The sequence below is a fragment of the Anoplopoma fimbria genome, chromosome 22 (assembly GCF_027596085.1).
Source record: "Anoplopoma fimbria isolate UVic2021 breed Golden Eagle Sablefish chromosome 22, Afim_UVic_2022, whole genome shotgun sequence".
Lineage (NCBI taxonomy): Eukaryota > Metazoa > Chordata > Actinopteri > Perciformes > Anoplopomatidae > Anoplopoma > Anoplopoma fimbria.
This window is the reverse complement of record NC_072470.1, coordinates 861537-885306: the sequence shown is the minus strand read 5'-3', so window position 1 is coordinate 885306 and position 23770 is coordinate 861537. Positions and strand designations below refer to the sequence as shown.

Genomic DNA, 23770 nt, shown 5'->3' with positions numbered 1-23770 from the left:
AAGCAGAAGGAGAAGGAGAAGGAGGGCAGCGTGGAGCCGCAGAAAGAGCCAGAGAAGAAGACGGTGGAGGCCACGCCCCCGCCGGACGCCGCACCTGAAGCGGCAACGGAGGAGCCGGAAGGGGCGGAGCCAGCAGGTGACGGTAAGACGGACAGACACGCGTAAATAAACAAAGTGTTTAAAGCAGCAGGTTTTCAACTCTTCTTCTGCTGTGTTTTTTCTGGCAGAGGAGGTGGAGGGCGACAAGAAGAAGAAGGACAAGAAGAAGAAGGGGAAGGGGAAGGAGGAGAAGGAGGAGAAGAAGAAGGGACCCAGCAAGGCCACTGTGAAGGCCATGCAGGAGGCCCTGGCCAAGATGAAAGAGGTGCGGCATTCTGGGAAATGCAGTCATGAAGGTGAGAGGAGTTTTTTCTTTACGATGCTTTTAAGAGTTTTGTTGTTGTTTTTTTTGTAGGAGGAGGAACAAGCAAAGAGGGAGGAGGAGGAGCTCCTCCTGAGAATGGAGGAGATGGAGAAGCAGAGGCTGGAGCAGGTAAAACACCACCTCCTTTTTTTAATATGTCATCTCATCGACCAGACTCCTCTCTGACCTTTGACCCCCCCCTCTGATAGGAGCGCCTGGATCAGGAGCGTAAGGAGAAGAAGAAGCAGAAGGAGAAGGAGAGGAAGGAGCGTCTGAAGAAGGAGGGGAAGCTGCTGACCAAAGCCCAGAAGGAGGCGCGAGCTCGGGCCGAGGCCACGCTCGAACTGCTGAGGGCTCAGGGTGAGGCTCAGCCAATCACATCGCTGCTTAGCATAGTTTAGCTTAGCATAAAGACTAAAGGTGTAAGCTATTCCTCCTCCTCCTCTCTCTCTCTCTCTCTGTCTGTCCTCCTCTTCTTTCTTTTTGTCCTCCTCTCTTTCCATCCTTCCTCCTTCTCCTTCGTTTATTCTGTCCTCTTCCTCTCTGCCTAGCTTAGCTTAGCCTAGCCTAGCTTAGCTCAAACTCTGTGACCTGGGTACTGAAGGTGTTCTCTGTTCAGGTGTTGAGGTTCCGTGCAAAGACAATCTGCCGAAGAAGAAGCCGGTTTACGGGGACAAGAGGAGGAAGAAGCCGAGCGTTCAAACCCCTGAAGGTACCGCTCTGACACCTCTTCACTGCTCCGTCTGTTTGTATATATATAAGAACATAAAAACATCCTCTTCCTCACCTCCTAGAAACATCAGAGGTCACCTCCCCGACCCCGGAGACGCCAGAGCCCGTCGCGACGGAGGCTGAGACGCCGGCCCCGACGCCGGCCGCAGAGCCAGGTGAGTTAGGGGGAGGAGTTTGAGAGAATCTGGATTTATCGTCATGACAACGACTTCATCTTCTGTCTTTCCTCCCTCCTCCTCTCTGTGTTCAGAGGTGAAGCCAGAGCCGGCGGTAGACGACTGGGAGGCCATCGCCACCGATGAGGAGAAAGGTGAGGAGGAGTAAACACGCTGTTGATCTCTCGTGATGAAGTATTAAGTACCACCAGTACTGCAGTATTTGCAGCTGTACTACAAGTACTAATACACTGTCTTGTGTCAGAGTTGAAGAAAGTCCACATCGAGGTGAAGGAGGACTCCTCTGCTCCTCCTCGGCCTACAGGCAGCGACGAAGACGAGGAGGAAGACGAGGAGGAGGATGAGGATGAAGACGACGACGACGATGAGGAGGAGAGCGATGACGAGGCGGCGAAGAAGGAGGCGATAAAGGAGACGACGCCGGCGGCGACGAGCCACGGGAAGAGGAAGACGAAGGAGAGCGAAGACGAGAGCAGCGACAGTGACGACGACGACAGGACGAAGGAGGAGCGTCTGTACGACCGCGCCAAGAGGAGGATCGAGGTGAGAGGAGGAGGAGGAGGAGGAGCAGCGTGGGGGGGGTGAGACCTCGTCTCTCCTCCTCCTCGTCTCTGACTGTCCTCTTTTGCGTTTCCATAGAAACGGAAGGCGGAGAACATTAGGAACATCGACCTGGACCGGCTGAGGTCTCCGGTGGTCTGTGTGCTGGGACACGTGGACACGGGGAAGACCAAGATCCTGGACAAGGTGAACGCCACACCCCCGTTTCCTGTTTACTTCCTGTTTGTGGTGGTCGCCGTGGTAACCCTGTGTGTGTTGTGTGTGTGTGTGTGTGTGTGTGTGTGTGTGTGTGTGTGTGTGTAGCTGCGACACACTAACGTTCAGGACGGAGAGGCCGGAGGAATCACTCAACAGATCGGAGCCACAAACGTCCCGAAGGAGACGATCGAGGAGCAGACGAGGATGGTGAAAAACGTACGGCAACGTATTGATTATAGTAACGTATTGATTATAGTAACGTATTGATTATAGTAACGTATTGATTATAGTAACGTATTGATTATAGTAACGTATTGATTATAGTAACGTATTGATTATAGTAACGTATTGATCACAGTAACGTATTGATCACAGTAACGTATTGATCACAGTAACGTATTGATTATAGTAACATATTGATTATAGTAACGTATTGATCACAGTAACGTATTGATCACAGTAACGTATTGATCACAGTAACGTATTGATTATAGTAACGTATTGATTATAGTAACGTATTGATTATAGTAACGTATTGATTATAGTAACGTATTGATTATGTCGTTGGTTGCAGTTTGAAAAAGACAACCTCCGGATCCCCGGCATGCTGATCATCGACACACCAGGTCACGAGTCCTTCAGGTACAACAGAGTACTAATACTACAAGTACTAATACCACAGTGTGTGAAGTGACCCTGGTCCTGATGTGTCCTCTGATGTGTCCTCTGATGTGTCCTCTGATGTGTCCTCTGATGTGTCCTCTCAGTAACTTGAGGAACAGAGGCAGTTCTCTGTGTGACATCGCCATCCTGGTGGTGGACATCATGCACGGCCTGGAGCCTCAAACGCTGGAGTCCATCAACCTGCTGAAGGAGAAGAAGTGTCCCTTCATCGTGGCCCTCAACAAGGTGGGTCACCTCCTCCTCCTCTCTGTCCGTCCTTCCTCCTCCTCTCTGTCCGTCCTTCCTCCTCTCTGTCCTTCCTTTCTCCTCCTCTCTGTCCTTCCTTTCTCCTCTCTGTCCGTCCTTCCTCCTCCTCTCTGTCCATCCTTACTCCTCCTCTCTGTCCATCCTTACTCCTCCTCTCTGTCCGTCCTTCCTCCTCCTCTCTGTCCTTCCTTTCTCCTTCTCTCTGTCCTTCCTTTCTCCTCCTCTCTGTCCTTCTGTTCTCCTCCTCTCTGTCCTTCCTTTCTCCTCCTTTCTGTCATTCCTTTCTCCTCCTCTCTGTCCTTCCTTTCTCCTCTCTGTCCTTCCTTTCTCCTCCTCTCTGTCCTTCTGTTTCCTCCTCTCTGTCCTTCCTTTCTCCTCTCTGTCCTTCCTTTCTCCTCCTCTCTGTCCTTCTGTTCTCCTCCTCTCTGTCCTTCCTTTCTCCTCCTTTCTGTCATTCCTTTCTCCTCCTCTCTGTCCTTCCTTTCTCCTCTCTGTCCTTCCTTTCTCCTCCTCTCTGTCCTTCTGTTTCCTCCTCTCTGTCCTTCCTTTCTCCTCTCTGTCCTTCCTTTCTCCTCCTCTCTGTCCTTCCTCCCTCCTCCTCTCTGTCCGTCCTCCCTCCTCCTCCTCTGTCCTTCCTTCTCCTTTCTTTCTTTCCTTCCTCCTGCTCCTCCTCCTCCTCCTCCTCCTCTCTGTCCTTCCTTTCTTTCCTTCCTCCCTCCTCCTCTGTCCTTCCTTCTTCCTCCTCTCTGTCTTTCCTTCCTTCACCTTTCCTTCCTCCTCCTGCTCCTCCTCCTCCTCCTCCTTCCTGACTGGTCTTGTTTGGTGCTCAGGTGGACCGTCTGTACGACTGGAAGAGGAGTCCGGAGACGGACGTGGTTGCGACGCTGAAGAAGCAGAAGAAGAACACTAAGGACGAGTTTGACGAGCGGGTCAAGGCCGTCATCGTGGAGTTCGCTCAGCAGGTGTGACATCATCACTCATCAACCAATCACAGCGGTCCTTTTTCTACAAACTCATGATTAATTTACGACACTTTATTCTGAATAAATTATTTTAGTCGTTTGTTAAATATTTTAAGGTGCTATAAAAGAGATTAGGAGCTTTTCTTTTGCTTCCACATGGCTCTCAACATGGCGACGGCTGTGTTTAAGTGCTTTTATGTAAGGAAAAAAAACCCAATTTCAATTAGATTCATCATCACTATTATGTCTTTTCTTTTCCTTTACACTTTTAATTGGATGACATAAGAATAATTAATAAATAGATGAAAGTATAACGATGAAAGCATGAAAGAATTACACTTTTACACTCTATTGTTATTTTAACCAATATTTCTCACCTTCTAATCCTCTGAACTCACATTTTTCTCTGTGTTCTTGATTTTCTCTTCAAAATAAAAGTCCTGCTCCTCTATGGAAACAGAACAATCATGACCAGAAGTAGAGAGAACCCAAACATGTCTTTAGTGCAGAATAACACAGTTATAATGATATAAATCATAAAAAAAGAGAAAAACACAAGTTGAATTTCTTTGATTATGTATTTTATAAAAATTGGGATACAATGACATTTAAATATACAACATTTATCCAACTTTTCACAAGTGGAAAAATACTTAATTCTGTGTTCAGCAGTCCAGGTTTCTCTGATTTGTTGCCACATGACTGTTGGTCTCAGATGAATCAGTCATGTCTTCATAGTTTCACCGATGAGTTCGGAATTTAATGTTTTTAACAGAATCTGATTAAAGCAAACGGTTTATTTGTGGAGAGATTTTAAATGAGACGTGTAGAATAAAATGTTGTTGATGAAATATCACAATTTAAAGATTTGTTTTGGCTGATTTTTATTGATTGAAGTGTTTGTCACACATGATGTGTTCAAGGACCGTCGTAAAGATGAATATCTGACTATAATAAGGGTTTTTTACTGCTTCATGTTGTGATAAATGGTGAAGTTTTATTGATTGTTTAAAGAAAACATGCTGGTTTCGGGTGTTTTAATAAGCTGCCGTTCTCCTCAGGGTCTTAATGCCGCCTTGTTCTTCGAGAACAAAGACCCGCGGACCTTCGTGTCTCTGGTTCCCACCTCGGCCCACAGCGGGGACGGCATGGGGAACCTCATCGCTCTGCTGGTGGAACTCACCCAGACTCTACTGGCCAAAAGACTGGCCCACTGCGACGAGCTGAGGGCTCAGGTCATGGAGGTAAGAGGAGACGTCCATCCTTACTCCTCCTCTCTGTCCTTCCTCCTCCTCCTCTCTGTCCTTCCTCCTCCTCCTCTCTGTCCTTCCTCCTCCTCCTCTCTGTCCTTCCTCCTCCTCCTCTCTGTCCTTCCTCCTCCTCTCTGTCCTTCCTCTCTGTCCATCCTTCCTCCTCCTCTCTGTCCTTCCTTCCTCCTCCTCTCTGTCCTTCCTCTCTGTCCATCCTTCCTCCTCCTCTCTGTCCTTCCTTCCTCCTCCACTCTGTCCTTCCCTCCTCCTCCTCTCTGTCCTTCTTCCTCCTCCTCCTCCTCCTCCTCTCTGTCCTTCCTTCCTCCTCCTCTCTGTCCTTCCTCTCTCTCTCCTCATCCTTCCTCCTCCTCCTCCTCTCCTTCCTTCCTTCCTCCTCCTCCTCCTCCTCTCTGTCCTTCCTTCCTCCTCCTCTCTGTCCTTCCTCTCTGTCCATCCTTCCTCCTCCTCTCTGTCCTTCCTTCCTCCTCCACTCTGTCCTTCCCTCCTCCTCCTCTCTGTCCTTCTTCCTCCTCCTCCTCCTCTCTGTCCTTCCTTCCTCCTCCTCCCTCCTCCTCCTCTCTGTCCTTCCTCCTCCTCCTCTCTGTCCTTCCTCCTCCTCCTCCCCCCTGAGCCTCATGAAGAAGTCTGTGTGTTCAGGTGAAGGCTCTTCCCGGTATGGGGACCACGATAGACGTGATCCTGATCAACGGGCGTCTCCGTGAGGGGGAGACCATCATCGTTCCGGGGGTTGAAGGACCAATCGTGACTCAGATCAGAGGGCTGCTGCTGCCCCCCCCTCTGAAGGAGCTCCGGGTCAAGGTCAGCCTTTTTGTATTTCAAAATAAAAGCCCCGGTTCTGTTTCTGACTCCTCCCCCTGCTGAGTATTGATCCTCTGATTGGTTGATCGGTTGTAGAGCCAGTATGAGAAGCACAAGGAGGTGTCGACGGCTCAGGGAGTGAAGATTCTGGGTAAAGACCTGGAGAAGACTCTGGCAGGGCTCCCCCTGCTGGTGGCCCACAAGGAGGACGAGATCCCCGTGCTCAGGGTAACACACACACACACACACACACACACACACACACACACACACACACACTCAGTGGTCTGACGGATGTGTGTGTGTTTCAGGATGAGCTGATCCGGGAGCTCAAACAGACTCTGAGCTCCATCAAGCTGGAGGAGAAAGGAGTCTACGTCCAGGCCTCAACGCTGGGCTCTCTGGAGGCTCTGCTGGAGTTCCTCAGGACCTCCAAGGTCCCTGTGAGTACCCGTCTGTCTGATCGCCTGTCTGTCTGTTCAATTGTCTGTGTCTATCCATTTATCTGTTTAACCATCTGTCTGTTCTACTGTCTGTCTGTCTATCTGTCTGTTCAACTGTCTGTTTATCCATTTATCTGTTTATCCATCTGTCTGTTCTACTGTCTGTCTGTCTATCTGTCTGTTCAACTGTCTGTTTATCCATTTATCTGTTTAACCATCTGTCTGTTCTACTGTCTGTCTGTCTATCTGTCTGTTCAACTGTCTGTTTATCCATTTATCTGTTTAACCATCTGTCTGTTCTGCTGTCTGTCTGTATGTCTGTCTGTCTGTTCAACTGTATGTCTGTCTGTTCAACTGTCTGTCTGTTTATCCATTTATCTGTTTAACCGTCTGTCTATCTGTCTGTTCTACTGTCTGTCTGTCTGTCTGTCTGTATGTCTGTTCAACTGTCTGTCTGTATGTTCAACTGTCTGTCTGTCTGTATGTCTGTCTGTTCAACTGTATGTCAGTCTGTTCAACTGTCTGTCTGTCTGTATTTCTGTTCAACTGTCTCTGTGTACCAGTCTGTCTTTTCTACTGTCTGTTCAACTGTCTGTCTTTTTGACTGTGAACCTGTCTGTCTGTTTACTTGTCTGTCTGATTACCCGTCTGTCTGTTTGCTAAACTGTCTGTCTTAGCTGTTTAGTTTAGCTGTCTGTCTACATGTCTACCTGTCTACCTGTCTGTCTGTCTGTCTGTCTGTCTGTCTGTCTGTCTGTCTGTCTGTCTGTCTCTCTCCGTCTGTGTGATCGGTGTTGACCTCTGACCTCTCTCTCTTTCAGTACGCCGGTATCAACATCGGTCCGGTTCACAAGAAGGACGTGATGAAGGCGTCGACGATGCTGGAGCACGACCTTCAGTACGACCCGACTCTACTGTAGTATTTAATATATATGTATATATTTATATACTATGTAGTATAAAAACACGTGTGTGTGTTCAGGTACGCAGTGATCCTGGCGTTCGACGTGAAGGTGGAGAGGGAGAGTCAGGAGATGGCCGACAGTCTGGGGGTTCGGATCTTCTCGGCTGAAATCATCTACCATCTGTTCGACTCCTTCACCAAGTTCAGAGAGGACTACAAGAAAGCCAAGCAGGACGAGTTCAAGTACGTGTTCTACTCCTTATACACAGTTTTTAGAGGTTTAAGTACACAGTTTTACCATCAGGACGGGAAAGAGAGCTACTGTTAGCCGTTAGCAGTACTGCTAACGTTTTGCAAATTTCCCCGCTGCGGGACTAATAAAGGATTATCTTATCTTATCTCTTATCTACTAGCATCATAAAGTAACTTTTTAACGTGTACTGTGTGTTTTTATCTCCTGGTATAAAGTATTTTAACGTGTACTGTGTGTTTTATCTCCTGGTATAAAGTATTTTAACGTGTACTGTGTGTGTTTTTTAGACACATAGCAGTTTTCCCGGCGAAGCTGAAAGTCCTTCCTCAGTTCATCTTTAACTCCAGAGACCCGATCGTGATGGGGGTCACCGTGGAGGCCGGAGTGCTGAGGCAAGGAACGCCACTCTGCGTCCCCAGTAAAGGGGTAAGACACCACAACCTGTCTGTCTACCTGTCTGTCTCTCTCTGTCTCTCTACCTGTCTGTCTCTCTCTGTCTCTCTACCGGTCTGTCTTTCTCTGTTTACCATTTAGTCCGTCTGTCTAACTGTCTGTTGTTTCTTTACCTGTCTGTCTCTTTACTTGTCGCTCTCTCTCTGTCTCTCTCTCTGTCTGTCTGTCTGTTTACTTGTCAGTGAATACCTATGTTGAATACACTTCCTGTAAGTCGCTTTGGATAAAAGCGTCTGCTACATGACTGTAATGTAATGTAATGTCAGGCTTTCTGTCTGTCTGTATCTCTACCGATCTCTCTACCTGTCTGTCTGTTAAACTGACCGTCTTTTTATCTGTCTGTCTGTCTCTGTCTGTCTGTCTGTCTACCTGGCTGTCTCTCTCTCTCAGACTACCTGTCTGTCTCTCTCTCTGTCTGTCTGTGTTTTTTATTAATTTAAATGACCTTTAACTCCTCTTTTATTTTCTTAACTTCCTGTTGTTTCAGTTTGTTGACATCGGCATCGTCACCAGCATCGAGATGAACCACAAGTCTGTCGACAGCGCCAAGAAGGGCCAAGAGATCTGCATCAAGATCGAACCCATCCCCGGGGAGTCGCCCAAGATGTACGGACGCCACTTTGAAGCCACCGACTTCCTCGTCAGCAAGGTGAGGAGGAGGAGGAGGGAGGAGGAGGGAGGAGGGAGGGAGGGGGGGTGAAACGCTTTGAGAGGATTTTATTTAAAGACGTTCTTCAGGAGTTTCTGCCGCCGAGAAAACAGGAAGTGATTTCACGGAGGAGGTAGCTCCTCCTCCACAGGAGACAGACAGGAAAGACGAGAGGAGAGGACATCAAGAAGTGAAAGACAGGTAGGTAAGAAGGAAGTAAGGAGGAAGTGAGGGACAGAAAGACGTCTTCATGTCTGTTAGGAATCAAGTTTAGCTGAGTTTAGATAAACATCTGAAGCGTAGAGATAGATTTTAGTTTGTTTATCGTACTTTACTCTGTTTTTATCGTTTTCCATCTCTGTTAAACTGCTGTCAGTGAACTCAACACCTCCTTAAAAGCATTCATATGATGTCGATTTAAAGTTTAATTTTAGGTTTTAAGATTAAAGATCAACTTTAATGCCCCGCTCTGTGATTGGTCAGATTATAGATTATATATAGAGATTATATTCAATTATTTATGGAATTTATTTATATTATTTTTATTTCTTTGTCATTATTATCTTTAAAAGTTAATTCATTTAAGTATTTATTTAATTTTCTATTAACTCTACATTTTTATTTTATCTTTATTTTATTTATTAATTCATGTACTCATTTAATACATTTTTCATACATTGATTTATTTTCAAATATATTTAGTAATTTTTTGTAATCAAATTTTATAAATATTAAGAATAAATATATATATATATATATATATATATATATATATATATATATCGTGTGTATATATATGTATATATATTTTGTCCTGTCTTTTTATATCATGTTTGTTCATATAGAAACGGATTTGTTATATTTCACAATAAAAGCATTGAAGCATAAATCCACTAATCCATCTGATCAAAATTATTAAACTGTTTTAGTTTTCAGTCTGAATTCTTATTGAATCATTCTTCTCCTGATAGGCTTTTATTGTGAAACAACTGCAGGAAATGATGACATGTTCGTTTTTTATTCCCGTCTGTGTTTTTGTGTTTCAGATCACTCGGGCGTCCATCGACGCTCTGAAGAACTGGTTCAGAGACGAGATGACGAAGAACGACTGGCAGCTGATCATGGAGCTGAAGAAGACCTTCGAGATCATCTGAGGGACCACACACACACACACACACACACACACACACACACACACACACACACACACACACACACACAGTATTCCAACGTGCCTGTTCTTCAGCATCTACGTTGTTATCATTTCTTCTTCTTCTCCGGTTTGTGGCGGCAGCTTTGTGTCCCATGCTCCGCCCCCTCCAGCCTCCTCCCCCAGACTTAACGAGCTTAACGAGGAGCTGGTGTGCAGCCAAAACACAGGTGCATTGTGGGATTTGTATTGAGCGGCACCGGGGCTGGAAGAGGAGGATGAAAATAAATCTATTTTTTTTTTCTGGTTCTCACAAAAGACCAAACATCAGTGAAGCGACGGCGTCGACTTTAAAAGACTTTTCAGAGCCGACTCGTGAGGTTTGAAAGACGGACGGAAGATTTTAAACTGTTTCTGCTGATGTAATAAAAACTCCCATGATTCTGATGAAACCTGCAAAGTCTTCACTCCGTTTTCTGTTCTAAGGAGAAACGCCGCGACTGTCCGTTATAAAAACGATGCTCAACACAATTTAAAAGCTTTTATTAAAAGGTTACAAACCAAACTTTTGCATTTAAATTTCGTTTCTTGCTGCAAAAACTATTTGTCAATCATATTTTAAACCTCATCAATACAAATTGTGAGTTTCAAATTTTGTCAGACATTGTAAACGCACAAATTCAATTTAATGTCGGCAGCCGCAGACTTTCATAAATAATTCTGCTTCCAAAAGTCTCACTAACGAAGCAGAAACGTAATAAATTACAGTTTTATGAATAAATTATCTGCATTTATATACATATATATATGTATACATATTTTTATATATATATATATATATATTTTTTTTTATATATATTTCTTTTTATATATACAGTTTGGTTTTCTCATTTTTACCTTTTTAGTTTAGTTAAAAAACGTGAATTCATTCATCACCTGTTTATATCACTGCTGGTCATTTTCTGAATCCTTCATCATTTTTTAGATTAATTCAATCTAAATATGATTTTTAGAGTAATTTTTTACTTTAAAATCAAACTACACATATAAAATAATTACAGAAAAAGTCTAATCAAATTATTTAAAGAGTTTGCAGCAAAGTTTTAGTTTCCCAAGAAAATTCACACTTTTCTACTCGATGGCAAACAAAAAACTTTTTATTAGTTAAATGTCAATAATAGTAAAAAGCGCATTTGAGTGAAAAGAAGCAGATAAAAAGCTGTGATGTTAAACGTTAAAGCTGATTTTAATCATAAACATGAAGCTTTAACGTAAAACATGAACACTTTTGGCTGTTTGTCTCATTTTATTTCAGTTTCTGCAGCCTGAATGCAGGATTTAACAGTGAAGGACGTTGAAACATTTCAACAATTGGCTTTAAAGTAAAGAGGTGAGAGAAAGGAAACTAAAAAACAAATGTTATCTTAAAAAATACATCTTACTGGGCAAAAATGTGTCCTGAGGATGGGACTTTAAAAGGGGTTATCCTCTGGGGAGCAGGACACGTAATGGATATCCGGCTAATCTCTTAAATCTGTCTTTAAGAATGCAAAAAAAAAAGAATAACAATAACTTAAAAAACAAAACTTAACCTTCTCTTGTGTAGAAAGAGTTCGACTCTTATTACAGAATTTACATGAAAGGAATAAATAAAGAATCCAGCGGGTTTGTTAGTCCGTCAGACGGCGGCCGGGATGAAATGTCCGTGAAGGTCCATGTGGACGTTGGCGGGGATGGAGGCCCGGGCGAGCTCCGTGAAGGTTTTGGCGTCGAGGACGAGCATGAACGGAGTGATGTTCGGATCCGGAGAGATTACGGACGATAAGATCACACCTGAAATAAAGAAAAGAGTCAGAACCGGTCGTAGTGGGGTAACGGACCGTGATCAATCAGGGATCCATTCATTTTAATGCTCCACTAATGGTTAGCGTTGCTCACCGTCGTCTTCCTCCACGGCTCCCGGAGACGCAACAAACACTGGCTCTGAAGGGAAGCAGTTCTCCTGATGCCACTCCACGTGTTTCCTGGTGACGTTGTCAAACTTGGCCATCTATCGGACGAGAAAGAGAAAGAGAGTTGAAGTTGGTCCACAGATGCCCTCACCAAAACAAGCGAAACAAGACGCATGTGTTTTACGTCTGTTGCGTTCACCTTGTTGGGATGAGGCGACCACTCCAACCTGGAGCCGTAGAAGTATCTGTACTTCTTCGCGTTGAAGTTGTAGTTGATTCCCGGCAGCTCCATGCCTGAGGAGGAACCAGACTCGTTAGCTAGAGGAGGAGGAAAGGTTTTTAAATCGAGCTGAGCAGATGACGAACCTTCAAACAGAGTTTCTGGTTTGCAGTAGACGGATCCGTCCTCCTGCATCACCGCCTGGGCCGTCGTGTCCGTCAGCGTCACCAAGTTTGATCCTCTGGGAGCGTCCTGGAGAACCAAACCAGGAAATGTCAACACATGCGACTCGTAGAAGTTGTCTCGGCGTATTCGAGCAGTCTGACTTTACCTTGTGGACGTCCAGCGGCAGGACGAACCTCTGGCACACCGGCGGCAAGAACTTCTTGTTGGTCTGGATGAAGCTGTCGGTCTCCTGCTTCATGTTCTGGATGTAGAACATCTCGTACAGGTTGCTGTCCTCGTAGCTGATCAGGTCGAACACCACGTGGCCGTCGTCCTCGTACGCGTTGATGTGGTGAAAGACCACCAGGGCGTCGCCGTGGAAACGGGTGGACACGGCCTTCCCCGTCCTTATGTTGACGACGTGGAACAAAGTCTGGGGAAGGAAAAGCAACCACAACACGCCTGTAATTGTGATATTTCATAAAAACATTTTTTATTCTACACGTCTCATTTAAAATCTCGCCACAAATAAACCGTTTGCTTTAAACAGATTCTGTAAAAAACATTAAATTCTGAGCTCCTCAGAGAAACTATGAAGTCATGATTGATTCACCTGAGACCAACAGTCATGTGACAACAAATCTGTGAAACTTTGACTGAACTTCAGGATGTACAGCACCGAGAGGAGAGGAGAGGTTGTTAAAATGTAAATCGTTAAATATATAAAAATGTAGAGCCTCCATGTTTTTTCCCAACATTGGTAACACTTTAACAATTGGAAATATGTTGGAAATATAGATTCCATTGTTTTCCATTTCTTGTAAAATGATTTTCTGTGATTCATGTCATAACTGTGTTATTCTGCACTAAAGTCATGTTTGAGTTCTCTACTTCTAGTCATCATCGTTCTGTTTCCACAGAGGAGCAGGACTTTAATATTTAAGTTAAATTAAAGGCCACAGAGAGACAAACGTGCAAAACATTACCCATAACTTCTCGGGAATTTATACAAAAACAAAATCATCCCCAAACCGGATCATAAAGATTCATCACCTGGGATTAAATGATCAATTTACTGGCGTGTTTGAGTTTGGATTTCTGGCAAAATACAAATTACAAGGTGCATGGTTAAAGGGCGAAATGTCCGAATGTCTTTTGGGGACAAATCATTGCCTTGCTTTCACGTTACAACATCCAGTTTGATTGACTTTAATCGTTAGATAATAATCTCGTAACGCTCCGTCATAGTGAGTTGGGACTTACGATGTCGTCCTTGTCGAACTTGAGGCAGCTCCCCCAGTTGACCCCTCTGAAGTAGGCCGTGGCCAGTCTGACGATGTCCAGCTTGAAGGGCTGCTCCACGAACACGATGTAGTTGTTGGTCATGCCGAAGCTGTGGTAGTAGCTCGGGAACAGAGTGGAACGGAACGGGATCGAACACACCTGCTGGACTTTGCTCAGCGCCGGCTTCCTGCACTCTTTATCTGGAACGAACGACACTGTCAGTATGACTTTTAGCTAGCGAGCTTGGTTCATTTTTCTGTAACATGTAGCATGGTGGAATTAATAAGCTAGCCGTTATCCCAGTTCACTCAGAACCAATGAGTGTCTTGCTCAAGGACACTAAGGACGGGTTCATGAATGAAATCAGATTACTGTGGGTCACCTTACCTGAAGCATCAGCTGGGACTTTAAAGATGACGTATTTGGGCAGACCCAAGCCCACGAGGGAGGTGCCCATGTTGTAGGTGTTGCCCTCGTTGTCGTAGTGAGGGTGAGCCGTCGCCAAGTTCAGAGCGATGTGGTTCCTGTAGTTAATCTAGATTTTGGGGAAGAGGTTGTATAAAGAAAAGTGGAAGTATTTGTACTTTGAAGAGGCGATGGAGACTAACTCACCCTGCCGACGGTCTCCAGGGTAGCAGGATCGATCTGGTTCATGTAGTTGACCTCAGAGGAGGCGTAGTAGTCCTGACCGTAGCGGATGATGTTGATCAAGTTGTTATCGGTGAAGTCTGGGATGATGTTGCAGAGGTGCGTGAATGCCCTGGAGAGATTTTGAGAAAAGTTCAACTTTACAACCAATAAATCAACCTTCATAGACATAGAAAGAGATCTCTACATGTCCTGGATGGACTAAAACAGATCTCTACATGTCCTGGATGGACTAAAACAGATCTGTACTTGTCCTGGATGGAATAAAACAGATCTGTACTTGTCATGGATGGACTGTACCTGGAAAATATGTTTTTGCAGGGATCTGGGTAGATCATGGTTCCAAACTCAGAGACGACAATCCTGTTGGCCTTGATGTTACTTTTGTACGTCTCACTCTTCAGAAACTTACTCCTGTAGGTCACCTCACCTGAATCAACAACAGCACCACCAGGTAAAGTCTCACAGCAGCAAGAGTTAAACTTCCGTACAGTGAGATCATGTTGTATGTAAATCTTCATTCTTTCCTCCTCACCGTTGCTGAAGGTGAAGCTGTGGAGGAGCGACATGCCGTCAAACCAGTGGTTGTACTCTGAGCTGCCCACGGAGAACAGACCCGGTCCGTTCCTCACCAGAGTCCCCTGCAGCCAGGACGGGATGGACCCTGCAGGTCAAAGGTCACACAGGTATTTTACATGGTTTATTGTCATTGGTGTGTTAAATGCATGACTTTGTGATGCTACTGCTGAGAGGTGAAACACGAAGATGAACTCAAATAAAATAAAACATAAAAGATACATTTAAAACCAAGATTTAATCATTTTAAACAACTTAAATACAGAATAATCAATCAATCAATAATTAAAAATCAGCACCCAATAATCCCCTCTGTTAGAGTGATTATTGATCTTCTACTTAATGCAAATGTTTATTACAAAACAAAGTTGAATAACCATTCATTTCTCTATCTGATTTATTTACGTTTTTCTACAAAACCTATTCATTTACGTATATTTATTTAATAGGCATAAATAAGATTCTTTCAGACTCACCGTTCACCTGAGCCTTCACCGGCTCCAGAGTTTCTAATCCATTTATTGCAAATATCGACTGCATGTTTTCTCGACCAACAAGCCTTGAGTATATTTCCCAGAGTGCACCACTTCAGCGACTGAACACACAGACTGAGGGCAGCTGATCTTATGTAGCCTCGGTCGGTCTACGTGATGATCTTTAGATTTCAGAAAACATATAAACTCTGAGGATTACATAACCGCTCTGCTGTGGACTTCACTCTGCTTTTCACAATAAAAGCCTCTGTGAGGGGGCGGGTGGTCTGGTTACCTCTGACCTCCTTAAAGCGCCACATGTTCGCAGTGAATACAACATCGACTGAGCTTTATTTACGCCACAGTCAACGAGATAACACTTTAATTATGAGTCTATCAAACAAATGTACTTTTAACATTTTACTCTAGTTTCATTTTAGTCTTATTTTAAAAACGTCACTTTTCTCAACAGCGTTCCTAAAAACCAACACTGTTTAGTTTCAGTTTAGACGCCGTGTTTTACTGTGAATCTAAATTAATTTATTACCTTCTTGTGCTTTTAATTTGAACGGGAACATGCTGACACTAAAAGGTGCTGCTGGAGGAATCCTTGAACTGTCTGATTATCTGTGAACAGACGATAACAAGCAGGTCACTGTGACAACCAATCTGATTCCTACCTGAGATAAATTAGATATATATATTTAAATCAGTACATTCTTAACATGTATAAAGTCCTCATTGTGATGTTCCAAAACTACAATATTTAGTTTAAAATTAAGATTCCAATTTCAGTTTTTAGACCCATTTATTTCACATTTTAAATCAGCTTATTTAAATGACTGTATATCAAAATATTCTCACTGCAACTGCAACTATTATTTTAGGATTATTTTCTCAATTTACAGTTTATAAAAAGTCAAAAAATATGTTTACACAATAAAACACATTTAGTACTAAAGATTGTTTGACTTTTGGGGTTTCAGTTTAACCCACTAAGAGAAATATTTGATTGTCAAAACAGTTGCCAATTATTTTTTAGTCAGTTGATGAATCGTTGCAGCTCATTTTAATTCCTTACTGTATGAAAAGTGTTTGTTGTTTTATCAAATAACAAAAACAAAGCTTTAGTAAACAGTTTAAAAAAAAAATCTATTTAAAAAAAAAAAATGTTTTAATTTTAATTTAATTTTTAATAGTTTGGTTTTTAACTAGGGTTAAAGAATAGTAATTTATTTCTGAATGGCTGCATAAAGTGTGAAAAAGCAGAGCAGATAAAGTTTGAACTCCAGACTCGTCCGCTTTATCTCCTGCTGTGTAATTGGTTTAATTAGTTTACTGCTTAACGGCCGCTCTTATCAGGATTTAACTGCACGTAACAGGTCTGTGATGTTCCACGCCAACACTCTGTGTTCTACACATAACTCAAACTTAAAATAATAATAACTGTGATGCTTTTAGGAGAGAAAGTCACTTTATGTTTGCTTCAGTGCAGGAAGTATTGAGAGACTCTCATTTGTCTCATAGATGAGTAACTAAAAGGAAAAAGACTTCGAATCCAGAGAAGCGTCAAGTCAGCATTATGGTATCATATAAACGACACATGATAATACCACATACTGATGACGTGTTCTAAAGACAAAAACAGTTATTGCTGCAACCTACATATTGTACAAACTCCTGAACCAAAGAAAAGAAGACATGTGATTGTCTCCAGTCAGATGTCTGAGAGGACGGATGTCTCTGATGCTTTTATTTTGTAGAAAGCATTTTTACTCATAGATATTATCTAGTTTAGTAGATGGAGAACAAAACGCTGATAGTTCAACCAGACAACCAAAAGAGACAAATATTCCTCAGAGCAACAGATGAATAAGAAGAGAAGAAATCATCAAGCTTAGCATCAAAATGAATCAAACAGTTTCTATCTGATAGAAAAGTTGTTATTGACGGAGAGAAGAACATCGTCAGCATAACGGCTGATTCATAATCTTTTCAATGATTTCACAAAACTACAAAATACACCTTCAATTATAATGTTGTGCTAATGACAGCCGACTAAATGGACAATTGTCAGTTAGGTTACCATAATTTGATATTTCTTTTAGTCTAAACTAAATAAACACTTAATATTTTTAACATTATTTTATATCTTTATTCAATTATTTCAATGAAAATGATAAAGCACGGAGTAATGTCTATTACAGCCGTATTTATGACCTATAACCAAGTGTTAATTAAATCATCACCTTTACTACTAATCTACATCAGTAGGTATAGAATCAATAATTAATATATATTAATTGATGGATCAAAGCGTCCCGATCCACAGCGAATAAACACCACGTACAGATAGTTTTGGATGAAAAATGAAGTTTATTACAAACAACGACAGAGAGCTGTTAGCGGTCAGTTAGCAGCTGTTAGTTCTGTACAAATAACACTGTTTGATTGGTTAGTTGAGTTTGCCAATCGGCAACAAGGCTGGGTCTCAAACAGCACCCTACGCCCTCCGTAGTGCCCTATTTTCACACCCTAACTCCCCCATAGTACACTACTTTTACACCTTATACCTCTCGTAGTACACTTATTTCTACACTACATCCTCCTTAGTGCACTACCTCCACGTTAGGCCCTCCATAGTGTGCTATTTCCTCCTTAAACCCTTCTTAGTGCACTACTTTCCTTCTACATAGTGCACTTTGTTTGAGAGGTTACCCTAAAATCTTCTTTAGTGCACCCTATATCCTTCATAGTGCACTCCTTTCCTCCTTAAACTCTTCATAATGCACTCGTTTCCTCTTTACACCACTATCACCATCTTTGTAGTGCACTACAATCCACCTTCTAGTGCACTCCAAGTTCTCTAGTTGTGACCTTTGTAGACATTTTCTTAAAGATATTGGACCCCATAGATACTTTTCATTGTATTTACTCTTTTTTTTGTTGCATTCTCAATAACAACATTGACATTCCTGGAAAAGGAAACGAAGGTAGCGTCCATTTCACCTCATTAATGCCGCGTTCATGTAACGTGTGACGGGAAAGACGGTAGTTGGTTGTGTGAGGGTTTAGAAATACTGTGCATAAGTTTGTATTTAAATACCTTGAACAATAGACGTGTTTGGGTCCCTTTTTTACTGGACATGAATGCGGCATTAAAGAACATTTAAGAGCAACACACACTGGACACAAAACTTAAACGACAGCAGGGAAGTTTCTCTTGTTTGTGTTTTCTTTGTTTACCAAGTTTTTACGTCTCAGCAGGTTAAACTTGGACATTTTAAAGTTCATTCACGTTTCATGTTTTGGTCCTTTTTCATTCATAGTTTCACATGTATTTCAAGTAATATTTTGAATAATGAAAGAAGAATCACCTCTTCAACAGCAGATGCTAACACCAATTTAGCAGCTCTTTTGGGGCTTTTGAAAAGATCTTGCCATCGCCATTTTGGTTTTTTTGCAACCAGTGAACAGGAAGTGACCATATATGGAGTGAGGAGCAGTGACGTAGAGACGTCGTACACGTCTCTGGTGTCGACCTGTCAATCAGTGTGTAGCCCCGCCCTAAAGCATCCCCTGCTTTATGGTCTGTTTGACTCTAAATGGAGCATCATTTACGAAATGAACATCATGCTGTATTGAAGAAGACTTGAAACTAGAGATTGAGACCATAAACTCATGTTTACAATGTTTACTGAGGGAATAAATCAAGAGAGAAGTAGAGTCATTTTCTCATAGACTTCTATACAACCAGAGGAGTCGCCCCCTGGTGGACAGGAGAGAGAATGCAGCTTTAACACAGGAAGCTTTGGCCAAACTGGTCCTTCTCTTCTTTTATAAATAAACAATCCGCCACATTTGAACCTGCTGAGACACAAAAACTTTAAAGTGTTTTGTGTTCATCTTGTACATCAGTGTGTGTTGCCCTTTAACTTCAACTTGGTTCTCAAAAATACGACCTCCTGAGCTGCATTTGAAGGCAGCCTTCCACCTTAACCTCCTTTATAGTTTGCTATGTCTCTCCCCACACCCTTCATAGTGCACCACCTCCCACCTTGAGCCCTCCGTAGTGCACTTGCAGGGCTTCTTAGCTCCTTAAGGACCGGGGTGTTGTCTGAGAATGGCACCAGAGAAACAGAGAGAGAGAGAGACAGAGAGGTAGAGAGAGAGACAGGCAGAGAGAGAGAGAGAGACAGGTTTAGTAGAAACAGACAGTCACAGTAGGTGGAGCTGTCTGTCGGACAGAGAGACAGTTTTCAGTGTCCAGAGTTAGTGGGGTAGCAGTTGGAGGTCTTGTCTATGTACAGGAACAGGAAATGCATAATATCCAAACTAACCAGAGCTGCATGCACGAGAGGGGGGAGGAAGGGAGGAAGGGAGGAAGGGAAGGAGGCAAGGAGGCAAGGAGGGCGGCAGCTCTGGTCCGCTAAAAAGACAAAAAAACGGGTGTCACCGCAAACACAACGAGTCGTCATGGCAACGCTACACCGGGACACCACCTAACTGTCCGTGGAAAACACACACACACAGGACGTCGTCACTAACACACACACACACACACACACACACACACATTCTCTCTCTCTCTCTCTCTCTCACACACACACACACACACACACACACACACACACACACACACACACATACAAACAATATGACAAACAGTTTCTCTTTTTTTCTAATTGAGGTGAAAAACAGCTTCTATTATTCTTAATTATCATAATCATCATAGTTAATCTTCATCATCATAGCAGTGGGGGTGTGTGTGTGTGTGTGTGTGTGTGGTGTATGTCTGTGTGTGTGTGTGTGTCCTCAGTCTGTTTATACACACTATTAACAGGATGACACGCAGAGAGAAGGAGGTCAGTTCTGATTGGCTGACTTTTTCACCTCTTCTCTTCCAGGAGGCGTTTATTATTTTTAACTTTGTTTTTTAAATCGTCTCTTGTTTTCAGCTTCCTGGAGTCACAGTTTGTTGCCGTGGGCGATGACGATGTGGTCATGTGGTCTCCGTCACACCAACGTCACATGGGAGACAGTTTTTGCTCGGGGGCAGTAAACTGGAGGGCCGACCAGACGGCGTCGTCTGATTGGACGAGGCGAGGGCGGAGGCGTGTTTTTTTTGGTTGAGTGTTGAAGCACCAGGAGGGGGAGGAGTCTAACAGTACCTGCTGCTGGGAGTGTGTGTGTGTGTGTGTGTGTGATTTATCTTCTGATACTGGAAGGTAATCAGGGCATGAAGTGTGTTAGGAAACATTCATTATCTCACAGTTATGGTTGTGGAGCCTGAAGGATGGAGGTATCTGTCCAAACCTAAGGGTCGGGGCCCTCCAAGGGGTCGCAAGAGACATTTGAGCGATCACAGGATAAGAAGTAGCTTTCATTTTTGATTTCTTTCTCTAAAACGCTGGATAGTTTTACACAGTACGGATGAAACTGCTCATTGCAAAGATTAATGATTAGTTGATTTAGCAATTTAGTAACAGTTTCACTTACTCAGAGGTTAGGAGTTACACTTTTTATTATGTGATAGTGAATCGTGAGAAAATAACAGCTAACTTAATCGACAATGACAAGAAAGGTTAGTTAATCCACAATTAAACAATTGCGATGTTACCAATTAACTATTTGGAAACTTTCCTGGAGATCCAAAATGGCGGCGCTACAGGAAATATCTCCAGTAGTTTAGATACAATTGGTTGTATTGGACTAACTGACGTCTCCACCTTAAGGCTCCACCTCTCACCATCATAACAGAATTTCCCAGCATGCCTCTAGGCCCTGTTACCTCGCAGTACTTCATGTGTGTACTCGTAGTAAACCGGACTCCGCTGTCCGTGCATTCTGGTGTATTTGTATGTGTCAGTGTGTGTTGAGGATGCTGCGTGCCACCCAGCCCTCGGCGGCCGGCGAGTCGCTGTTGGCCGGCCGGTACACCAGACTCTGACCCTGCTGGTTGGACGCCAGAATCTGAACCTTCTCGCCCCGAAACACGGAGATCTCGTCCTCACGAACCGCCACAAAGTCCTGCAGCACCAGAACCAGCTCCTGAGGAAGAGGGTCAACATTTAGTAAAAGTATGAATTTAGAAGTCAAGAACAAGAGGGTACAGTATGAGGGGGGGATCCAAACCTGGTCGTCCTGCTCGCAGTCAGGAGGGGGCTGGGTGGCGTGGCCGTTGGGCGTGGGCGGGGCCGACGGCGGTCGCCCCGACGACAAAGGTCGGGTCACCGAGATCCCACCCTCCTTCCTCTGGTACTCAATGGGAGACTGAAGAGCTGAGTTCAAACAGATTCAGAGGATCAGATTTAATGACACAATGTGGATTCAAGAAGACTTCAAGGTGATTTGAGGATTTACTCACCTGACAGGAAGTTGTTCTGTGCGTCCAGCAGGGTGGCGATGGTCTCCACCCAGGTCATCTTGATGCCGGCGGAGGACGCCTGCAGCGTGAAGCGCTCCGCCGAGCCTCGAGACCACAACACAAACTTACAGGGTTCCCCGTCCACGCTGTCCTGCATCGCCAGGTAACTCACCTGATCACACACCAAAAACAACACCATCATTCCCAGTATGAAACCAGTCAGAACACAGATCCATGTCCTGATCCAATATAAGCCAGTCCAACCTTGATGCTGTTCTTGAACTGGTATCCCGGGTTGTTGGAGCCTTTCCGCAGAAGTTCACTGAAGATGATGATCTGCTCGAACAGGAAAACTCTGCGCTCTTTGCTGCGGGATAGAACTCCTCCGTCCTGTTCCCAAACACAGAACGTCTCCTGCTGCAGCAGCTTCCCCTGAGACGTCAGCTTACCCTGGACCGCGGGAAGAAAGGTGAGTCTTTAGAGATTTACTTGGAGGTTCCTCAGGGTTCTATTCTGGGTCCTTTATATTTTCATGCTTTTTGGCAACTTGGAGATAGCAGAAGTCCACAACAAGCTAACATGCTAGCAAATAGCTGCCTATTTGCACATCCAGTAGACTTAATGCAACATAATCGCCCCTAAACATTGATAATAATTAGTTGTGGGGTTCCTCGGGGTTCGTTTATCGGTCCTTTATATTGCCTTTAAATAGTTTTTTTAGCCACTTGGGGGAACAGAACAAACTGTAAACAAGACATTTAATCACAATATTAAGTTGTTAAAAGTAAAGCATAAAGTAATATTTTGTTGCCCATTAAATGTCAGAACCTTTGTGGGTTTGTTATTAAATGTATTGATCATGTAAAGATTCTAGTTTATATTATATATATAGTATATATATTTATTCCTTCTTTTGTCTTTAACTTTATTGAGGTTTTATTACTAGTCAGTCTTGTTGTTTGTTTGGTTCTACCTGAGTTATGAATTAAGCTTAAATAGTTTGCTATATTGAGATATTAAAACATATATAGATGTATGAACCTCGTATCCTTGCAGCCGTCCCAGGTTCATCATGTCGTTGCAGCGCTTCGGCACCAATGACATCAGCTCCACCGCTTTCTGCACACACACACACACACACACACACACACACACACACACACACACACACACATGGTAGTTACATATTACCAAAGTTTGATGATTCATCGTCCTATGTAAATCTTTAAACGCCACCATCATCATGACAACACCAGGTTCTTTTAGTCTAACAGAGTTTTTCTTGACTTCGGCCACAGGGGGGCAGTAATGAGACAATCCAACTCTCAACAACATATAGAACAAGTCACACAAACATTATGCTTTGTTTGTTTTGCTTTTACAAAAGAGAAGACTGTACAAACAAGTCGTGAAAGGGTTCTTAGTGGTTTGAATTATAATATATAAACAGAACAATCTGGACTCACCTCTATCTCTTCACAGTCGAGTCCTGCTTTAGACGTATACTTTAGAAAGTCCTGAGAAACAGACAGACGGGTTCATAAAAGTGCTTTAAATATATTATATATATATTATATATTTATACAGTATTATATATTATATACATGATGTCAGGAGAGCCTCACAGACCTTTAACAGCAGCTGGTATTTGGTGATTCTCTGGATGGGTTTGATCAGATAATCACTGATCGACATCCTGCAGCTGATCTCATGCTGGATCTCCTGCAGACAGACAGACAGGTGGAGAGACAGACAGGTGGACAGAGAGACAGACAGGTTCATCAGTGTTTTTGTTTTGCAGAACAATCATTTCATCCAAGATCCCAGTCGGTTCTCCTGCGTTTGGCTGCTGCTCCTCCACACCAGACTCCATTCAGAAAACCTCCCGTTTAGTGAAGGCTGCAGGTTCGTCCTCTATTTATGACTTTTTCTTGTTTCTTTTATTGCAACGCTGCTTCAGATGGAATCTTGACTAATTCAGTACTTAAATTGTCTTAAACTTGAAGTATACGTCTGGTACTTAGACTGATACTTTAAAGAATGTATTTCTGGAAACAGAAGTGATGCGTTACCTCAAAGAAGGTCTCGTACTCGATGACGATGAACTCTGACCTCGGCTTGTTCTGACAGTAAACAACGTACATGTGGAGGCGACGCTCCTGCAGAACACAAACACAAATATATATAAATATATATATATAT

At 43.3% G+C, this 23770-nt stretch overlaps 3 protein-coding genes across 3 annotated transcripts in view; 1 reads left to right on the top strand and 2 right to left on the bottom strand.

Moving 5' to 3' along the window:
* The window catches only part of eif5b (eukaryotic translation initiation factor 5B), a 14071-nt gene extending 3640 nt beyond the window's left edge, over positions 1 to 10431 (top strand). The window contains exons 5-26 of the mRNA XM_054623660.1: positions 1 to 142; positions 228 to 364; positions 455 to 532; positions 613 to 763; positions 1023 to 1115; positions 1198 to 1290; positions 1386 to 1445; positions 1556 to 1854; positions 1951 to 2058; positions 2176 to 2286; positions 2645 to 2712; positions 2838 to 2979; positions 3831 to 3962; positions 5024 to 5206; positions 5870 to 6031; positions 6128 to 6259; positions 6343 to 6474; positions 7296 to 7372; positions 7457 to 7621; positions 7919 to 8057; positions 8572 to 8733; positions 9780 to 10431. The exon at positions 1 to 142 is cut by the window's left edge and continues 381 nt beyond it. Coding sequence (XP_054479635.1) covers positions 1 to 142; positions 228 to 364; positions 455 to 532; positions 613 to 763; positions 1023 to 1115; positions 1198 to 1290; positions 1386 to 1445; positions 1556 to 1854; positions 1951 to 2058; positions 2176 to 2286; positions 2645 to 2712; positions 2838 to 2979; positions 3831 to 3962; positions 5024 to 5206; positions 5870 to 6031; positions 6128 to 6259; positions 6343 to 6474; positions 7296 to 7372; positions 7457 to 7621; positions 7919 to 8057; positions 8572 to 8733; positions 9780 to 9887 — 2874 coding nt within the window. The 3' untranslated portion in view covers positions 9888 to 10431. The remainder of the gene's footprint in view (positions 143 to 227; positions 365 to 454; positions 533 to 612; positions 764 to 1022; positions 1116 to 1197; positions 1291 to 1385; positions 1446 to 1555; positions 1855 to 1950; positions 2059 to 2175; positions 2287 to 2644; positions 2713 to 2837; positions 2980 to 3830; positions 3963 to 5023; positions 5207 to 5869; positions 6032 to 6127; positions 6260 to 6342; positions 6475 to 7295; positions 7373 to 7456; positions 7622 to 7918; positions 8058 to 8571; positions 8734 to 9779) is intronic.
* Positions 10432 to 11076: 645 nt separating this feature from the next.
* On the bottom strand, positions 11077 to 15351 carry bco1l (beta-carotene oxygenase 1, like). The gene is made up of 11 exons (XM_054623669.1): positions 15205 to 15351; positions 14688 to 14816; positions 14453 to 14582; positions 14117 to 14264; positions 13892 to 14039; positions 13484 to 13704; positions 12387 to 12653; positions 12202 to 12307; positions 12035 to 12129; positions 11822 to 11933; positions 11077 to 11716 (listed from the first exon to the last, which is right to left on the bottom strand). Exons 1-11 carry the CDS (start codon positions 15266 to 15268, stop codon positions 11562 to 11564), a joined length of 1575 nt encoding a protein of 524 aa, XP_054479644.1. The 5' UTR covers positions 15269 to 15351; the 3' UTR covers positions 11077 to 11561.
* Positions 15352 to 18901: 3550 nt separating this feature from the next.
* Positions 18902 to 23770, bottom strand: part of LOC129111631 (kalirin-like) — a 41961-nt gene continuing 37092 nt past the window's right edge. The window contains 8 exon segments of the mRNA XM_054623659.1: positions 18902 to 21252; positions 21337 to 21482; positions 21569 to 21740; positions 21833 to 22018; positions 22610 to 22687; positions 23035 to 23085; positions 23198 to 23290; positions 23641 to 23727. Of these exon segments, the coding sequence (XP_054479634.1) occupies positions 21067 to 21252; positions 21337 to 21482; positions 21569 to 21740; positions 21833 to 22018; positions 22610 to 22687; positions 23035 to 23085; positions 23198 to 23290; positions 23641 to 23727 (999 nt within the window). The 3' untranslated portion in view covers positions 18902 to 21066.